The sequence below is a fragment of the Antrostomus carolinensis genome, unplaced genomic scaffold, assembly GCF_000700745.2.
Source record: "Antrostomus carolinensis isolate BGI_N321 unplaced genomic scaffold, ASM70074v2 scaffold22087, whole genome shotgun sequence".
In the NCBI taxonomy this organism is placed as follows: Eukaryota; Metazoa; Chordata; class Aves; order Caprimulgiformes; family Caprimulgidae; genus Antrostomus; species Antrostomus carolinensis.
In genome coordinates, this window is record NW_010325601.1 from 349 (window position 1) to 7,773 (window position 7,425).

At 38.5% G+C, this 7,425-nt stretch overlaps 1 protein-coding gene across 1 annotated transcript in view; it reads left to right on the plus strand.

The window, feature by feature from the left end:
* The first annotated feature begins 1,063 nt into the window (after positions 1-1,063).
* LOC104527549 (coiled-coil domain-containing protein 149) overlaps positions 1,064-7,425 on the plus strand; it is an 11,883-nt gene continuing 5,521 nt past the window's right edge. The window contains exons 1-3 of the mRNA XM_010171293.2: positions 1,064-1,189; positions 1,274-1,381; positions 6,772-6,888. Of these exons, the coding sequence (XP_010169595.2) occupies positions 1,064-1,189; positions 1,274-1,381; positions 6,772-6,888 (351 nt within the window). The remainder of the gene's footprint in view (positions 1,190-1,273; positions 1,382-6,771; positions 6,889-7,425) is intronic.

Below are 7,425 nucleotides of genomic sequence, written 5' to 3' on the forward strand. Positions count from 1 at the left end.
TCTTCCCTTTGTTATTGATGTACCTAAAAAAGCATTTTTTGTTGTCTTTAACCTCCTTTGCCAGATTTAGTCCCAAGTTGGCCTTAACCTTCCCAGTTACATCCCTGCAGCCCCTGACCACATTCCTGTGTTCCTCCCAAGTAGCTAGACCCTTTTTCCACATTCCATGGACCTTCCCCTTCCCTTTGAGTTTTTCCATGAGCTCCTTGCTCATCCATGCAGGTTTCCTGCCACTCTTGCCTGATTTCTTTCTCCTAGGAATGACTGTTACACATTCGTTTAACCTGCAGGAAAAAGAAATAATTCCACCAAAGCATACTTGAGGAACTTTTTGCATTGCTTGAATGGTTGCTGTCTTGAAAACAAAATTAGAGGCAGCTTAATTTTGGCCCTACATTTGGCTATTTATGTTTTTAGCTGTTACACTATTTTCCCGAATTGTTTATTTGCAGTCTTCAGTAGTTTAAAAAATGCTTTAATCTCTTCTAAAACTATGGGAAACTTACCTTACTTTCTTCTTAACCTGTGATCTCAGAGCACCAGAAGTACAGAAGCTGTAGCAGTGATTTAGGCTTGTTGTTCATCAAGCAGGATATATCAGTTTCTCGAGTTAGTTTTCCCATTTAAAAGTTTGAAGCTAGCTATTTTAGACCAGTTGGGAGACACCTTCTTTGTACCGTAACGTACACAAGTTCCAACTGGTTTTAGTTTTAATAGTCTGATTCTACAACTGGTCAGATGCATGCATAGCTATGTTCATGTTAATAGTTCTTTTAAATATAAAATAGGACATGTGGAAATAGCAGTCAGAGAGCCTCTTTACTGGCTAGGAATCTGGTCTAAACAATATTAGGGAGTATAATTATATCATAATTATTTCTCAGCTGTGCCTTTTGTCTGGTTATGTGCAAGTTTATAACTATTATTTTGGCAACTGTATAAATACTGTCAAAATACTCTCTGTTTTGCTCTTCCCACCAGCCAAGATACCAGAACTAGCATAGATGTTTTCACTTGGTCTTGTTTGGGGTTTATGTGCTGTTCCAGGAGTGTGTATGCACACATGCCATACGTATTTCCTACTGTTAAAGATAAAGGAACCCTGGTGACTTTTGTTGTTCTCTCTCTAATGAAGCATGAAGTCTGGGTACCCACAACAATAAAAGTAAAGATTGCTGCCAGAGAAGGAGTAAGTCCAGGGTTTCTTTTCAATCACCACTCACATTTCTCTCCACAGGCACTAACTTTTGACTGCTGTTTGCTCCTATTCTAGGCAAATCTTGCTCAACTATTGAGTGAGGCTCAAGATCGAAATAAACATCTTGGAGAAGAGATTAGAGAGCTTCAGCAGAGACTGGGAGAAGTACAAGGGGACAATAAGGTATTCTAAACTTTTGTTATCAGTGAATGGCATGGAGTGTATAGACTGGAGTTTTCGATTTACTTCTTAGGAAAACAAATAAAACAATGGGTTACAGAACTTCTAGAATACTTGGATAATAATAAATGCTCAAAACAGTAGAGCAAGGATACCAGTAAGTGCAGCTTATGATATATTTTTGTATGCTGCTTTTCACCTATTGTCTTTAACTATGTATTTTTTATCTAACCTTTAATAATCTCAGTCTTTCTTTCTTTCTTTCTTTCTTTTGTTTGAATATATTTTGTTAGTGGTATTTCCTCTAATAAATAAGTATGGATAAGTATGTCTTCTTCATCCTGTGATAATTTTCAGTGAAAATGCAAAATTTTAGTAGATGTTAAAGCCAGGGGAGGCATAATTTTTCCCTTCAAAAATAGGGAGCAGTTGATCACAAATATGTATAGTGAGCTTTATATTAAGCCCTCATCTTACTACCCTTACATAACCAATTTATTTTATTGCTAAATTTAGCAAGTTATATGGAACATTGCTCAAAATCTGCCATTTGGTATTAATCAAACTCCTGTTGTCTCTGTTAATTGAAATATTTAAACTCAAGCCAAATGTGTGTAACATTCACAGCTGGAGCTGTATGCAAAAGTACATTCAGAGATCAAACTGGCGAGAGGTTGAATTTGAGAGTCGAGGTGGTTAACGAAGTAAAAAATGAAACAAATAATGAATGATAACTTCTCTCCCTCAACTACAGTTTTAAAGTTAGGGGATTTAAAAATGTGAATGAAAATTATGTGTCTTTTAATTATTCAGGGGCATTTTTTCTTTCAATTTTATTTTCTTTTATTTATTTTCTTTTAAACCTAAGTATATTGTGATAATCCATTTTTTTTTCATTGTTTATCAAAAAGGACTTCCTTGAAGGTGTGCAGGGAGCTGGGAAAGGGTCAAGTGAGACCTGAATTTGTAGTATGCATAGCATTCAGTGTAACTTGCTCAAGTCTTCCAAGACCAGCTTCCCCAGTGTTTCTTTTATTTGCATGTTGCTGTTTGAACTATATTACAGCATGTAAGGCGGTGCTTTGCAGTTCTGCAGTACCAGTATTATGCTGTGCAGCCTTTCCCAAGCCAGTCCTGAACAGATAACAAGGGATTTTTAGTACAAACAGAACACAAAGGTAGTACAACTACAATATATTTAAATATCAAGGTTATGTACCTATTCTTATTCCTTATAACAGTATGATCTTGGTAACACAGAACCTACTTCTTTGTGCTTAAACTGACTTTGTTTAGATTTGTCTTTGTGGGTTATGTTGGTATTAGCTGGTCATCTATATTCTCAGCATGAATTTAGATTAATGATCCTCATAATGAATGAGAAAATAGAAGAAGAGTTATTCTGCCCACCGTGCTCCTCTCCAGAAGTGCGACATATTGTACCACTAAATAAAGAGGGGAAGGAAAACGCTGCATCAGACAGGGATTAATTTAGACTAGGGTTTTCATTTTTGGAAGACATTCTTCACTTTCCTAGTAAATGAGGAGAGAGAGCTTATTTTAGAGTCAGGTGGTTGTTTTTTGAAGTGCCTAGAAAAGCATTGCCATCTCTCTGAGGGGCTTAATGCTCTCCTCTTGTGTCAAATTTTGTGCACTGGAGTCCAGATAATGCAGGACACATACAAAAACAAAGCACTATAATAATTTGCTTGTTCTTACATTTTTCCCCTGCATTCTTTTCTCTGCTTTTTCCAAAGTGAGGGAGGGCGTCCTGCCCAGCTGGTCTACGTCAACCTTACTTCTGGCAAGAGATGAACAAACAGCTGCTTTTGCAGCAAGTGAAGCTGCTTATGGATGAACAATTCTGCCTGTGTCTGAGCAGGCGTGACTCATGCAGGCTTTGTCACTCAGTGGCAAGAGCTTTGTAGGACTAAAAAAGAAAAAAAATACTTTAAATATCACACATTAGCTCTATTGATAAAGAAAAGTTTTGATGGCTTGACTTGTTTTTCAGTGCTTTAATGTTTGCTACCAGTAGGATATAGTCACTTGGGTTAGCAAGAAGACCTTAAACTTACTGACATTGTTACTTGTTGCTGAAATCATGTTAAGTGCGTCATCGGTTAGGCAATAGCAGATTACTTGCATTTGGTTTAACTGGACTAATTTTTTGTTTTAATTTCAGCTAAAATTCTGTTGGCACAAATAACAAAACCTCTTCAGGCAGACTCTGGAAAGATTTGTTGCTGCAGTTTCAGAAATACAGCAATAGTTAGACTGCAGCACTCCAGCAATAGATAACTAAGACTTATGATTGATCACAATCTCTTATCAGCTCTGACACATTAAACTATTCTATGTTTATGACAGTTACTTGTAAATCTTTTTCCTTCCTAACGTTCTGGCAGCAATGCTTGGAGAACAATTACTGAAACTTAGAGGGGGATAGTTAGGAAATGCAATTCTCTCTTGTAAAAGAGTGAAAATGGAAAGCATAAGAGAAACCAGAGGCTTCTGGAAGACTAGATGACTCAGTTGCCTTCTCTTGACTTCCTGCCCACGCAATGAAATGGTTTTATAAGCTGTCGAGGGCAGTGCTAAGTGAGAGGAAGATGCATGGAAAACAATGGCTGCAGTACTACTGACAGTTCGTTATTATAAGGCAGACAATCATTCTGCAGCAGCAGTGTGAAATGTTAAATGTGGTGTGTATGTTTTGGCAGAACTGGGACTTTAGGTAGCAAATTTGCATAGTTCTGGTCCACTTTTTAATATTTTATAGGCAATGTGGTGAAGACTGTCAGTGACTGTGGCTAAATGTGATGGTTTCTCCCTTCCATGAAGAATTTGCTGATTGTGCTTGTTTCCCTTTTCCTTCTACATGTTTTTTCAGTAATCAGGAACGTACAGCCTTGGCGCAGGCTTTGTCTGTAGGCTCCTAGCCTGCACAGCAGCTATTGCAGTGAAGCCTGTTTGGAGCATTGTGGGGCTGCTAGAGAGTTACTACTTCATGAATAATTATTTTAGCTGATGTTGATGAAGAAAAAGCTGTGATGTTAAATTAATACAAGCTAGTGGCTTGCAGCACTGAATTGTATTGGTTAACAGTATATTGGTCCTTGCCAAACAGGGGGTATCTCTGTTAAGATACCATTAATTTAAATCCACTCAGCTGTGGACGCTGTTTACAGAATCCTGAGGGCTGGCATTAACCTGTTCTGTGGTTGCAAAGTTAAGGTGAGCAGGCCTTTCCTCGGTGGTTCCTGAACGACAGAAATAAAAATACAGCAGCCGGAGGGCAGGTGTGTAAAGTTTATAACAACGCACTAATATGTGAAATAAACCCTTAACCCTCTGGCATAACACTTTGTGTCTCTCTGGGTCACAGCATTTTCAGGGAAGAATTTTATAGCAGGTGGTGCTGCCTCATGAGACATTCGCAATGCAGAATTAAAGGACTTGGCCTGTTCTGCCCTGTCAACTCTCTGATTGGCCAACTGTCTGGAAGAAGCACTCTGTTGTTTTATGGATTGGTATTTTATATTTTATGTATGTTTATAATGCTGCTTTTGCTGGCTGAATTGGGATTTCTGAAGCATTCTTTTCATGAGACTTCATACCTTTTATTTTTGCTTAAAAATTAGTAGTAAATAAAGAGTTCTCCTTTTTTGGCAGGCTGTTTGACCTTGCAAGTAATAATTGCTTGCAGTTATAATTACATCTTATGCCTCACCCGCTCTGGGCTGGAGGAGGGTTGGTCATAGTGCATGAGTCACAGCTCTGATCCCGTTCCCAGCCTGATGCTGAGTGTTACGCAGAAGTTCTGCTCTGCTGCAGGCGTTGAAGACACTGGTAAAGTGTGATTTACCCTCCCCATTTCCAGCTTTTCTGAACAAAATCAAGTCCTCAAAATATTATTACATTTGTTTCTTACTGCCTTTCTCACTAGTGAGAGATTCTAGAAATTAAATTAATCTAACTGAATTAAATCACATTACCATGCCTTTTGTTCATCAGCCTTTCAGCATTTAAAGGAGCCAGTCCCATAGCTATGAAGCCATTCCGGGATTTCCTAGTTGCCTCTTTTTACTTATTTGTTTGGATAAAGAAATTAATAAGAATTATATCTCCCAGGATCCATTCGGCCTTACAAACTGTGCAGTGGTTTGTACTTGCCCTGTGGGGATAGGGAAATGTAGTTTGCCAAAACTGGTTACTTTCGGGGGCACAGCTTCCCCTGAACCAGGGAACTGCTTATCAGAACAAGTCGTACTAGTGTCAGTGACTTGCACTGAACTGGAGCTGAAATAAGTGGGGAGGGTGATTTTGGTAGTCTGTCTTGCATCAGCAGGATTTTAATTGGCACGTTGCAGCTATGGTGACTGGCATCCCATAAATACCAAAGATAGATTTTAATGTACAGTCTTCTATTTCAGAAGATTGATTTTTTTATTATTATTTTTTTTCCCTAAATCCGCAGTGCAATGATGTACATTAATTCCTTGGTGCAGTCAAAGATACGAGGAAAGTCAGGCTGGTTGTTGTGGTGGGTTTCTCTGGTCTCTGTGGAGCTCCTACAAATGAGGCCATGGGGAGGCAACAATTTTGCCTAATTGTACTCAGTATAAACAACTGTAAATGCTGAATGCCTTACAGACTGCTATTTTAATACTCCATGATTCTTGAAAGGTACTTGCTTTTTGCTTGATACATTGTATGTAACTGTGTTTTAAGTCAAACTGTTTTCAGCAGTAACAAAGCTCATGAGTTCATTAGCTGTTTGAGCATTTTGGCCAAGTCTTTTTGTTGTTGGCCTGTTTTTTTCTGTTTTTAACATGAATTAACTTTTGTGAGCAGATGAAAAAAATAGTGCTCGAGCAAATGTATTAGCAGCTGTTAATGCAAATTCTGCGCTGATGTAGTGCAGTGGGATTTTAAGTGGTATCAATAAAATGAAATTGGGCAAGCCACTTCATGCCTTTTTATTCTTAACTAGGAAGAGTTCTGTGCTGCAGAGAATAGTAAGTTTTACATATGAAAATGGCTTTTTGAGAATTCTCTAGTTTTAGTCTGACCGGAATTAGTCCCGTCACTTCTAAAAAGCTTTGGCCACATGTCAGTATTTACTTGGTCTTTCTTCATTTGTATACTCTGGTGACTATTGTTGCAGGGTCTAATTCAGCTCCTGATAATGCTTGGAGTGTTCAACTGGAGGTTTTCATTGAGAAAAGGATTGAGCCCTCAGCTCAGAAATTCCCCTCTGGTTTAAATAATAACAGATGTTTGGCCTGGAAGAGATGAAATCAATGAGAGCATTACTCTTTCTAATGCAGATGTAGTCGGATGTGCAGCCTGTGTTCTCTTGCTTACCCAGTCTGTTTTTGTAATCGCAGCTCCTTCGAATGACAATAGCAAAGCAAAGACTTGGAGATGATGAAGTTGGGGCTCGCCACTTTGCAGCACATGAACGGGAGGACCTTGTTCAACAGCTGGAGAAGGCTCGAGAACAAGTAATAACTAAGTGGGCCTATACTGTCATGTTTTACAGAGCTAGTGCAGTAGCAAGCAATTGACTGCTTCTGGTGTGCTTGGAGGGCTGGTAGCTGGTTAATGTTGCAAATAGTGGTGAAGGTGCTGGGATTTTTACTGAAATAATTCTCATTGAGCACTAACTTAAACATGCATATGTGGTTAGAGTGACTTTCCTAATCTCAGGAATTCCTTCTCTAGATTGTTGATTCTCCTCTTTTCATAATGTGCAGCAACAACAAGTGACAATTGAATGTTGTCAATGAATGTCAGTGAAAGAGACTCCTTAGTGAAAGCTGTTACGGTTACAAGTATTCAGTACAATGTGTGGTGGCTGATGCATCTCCTGAAGATATTATCTGAATCAGATTTTATGTAGAAGTGTTGTTAGTCTCCACTTCCTCCTTTTAGCTGTTTCTCCCCTTCTTTTGAAAAATTCTTGCATAAGACCTCTTTTCCCTACCTCAAGTCTGTATTAATACTGTGTACCATGCAGCATCCAATTCATCAGACTCTTT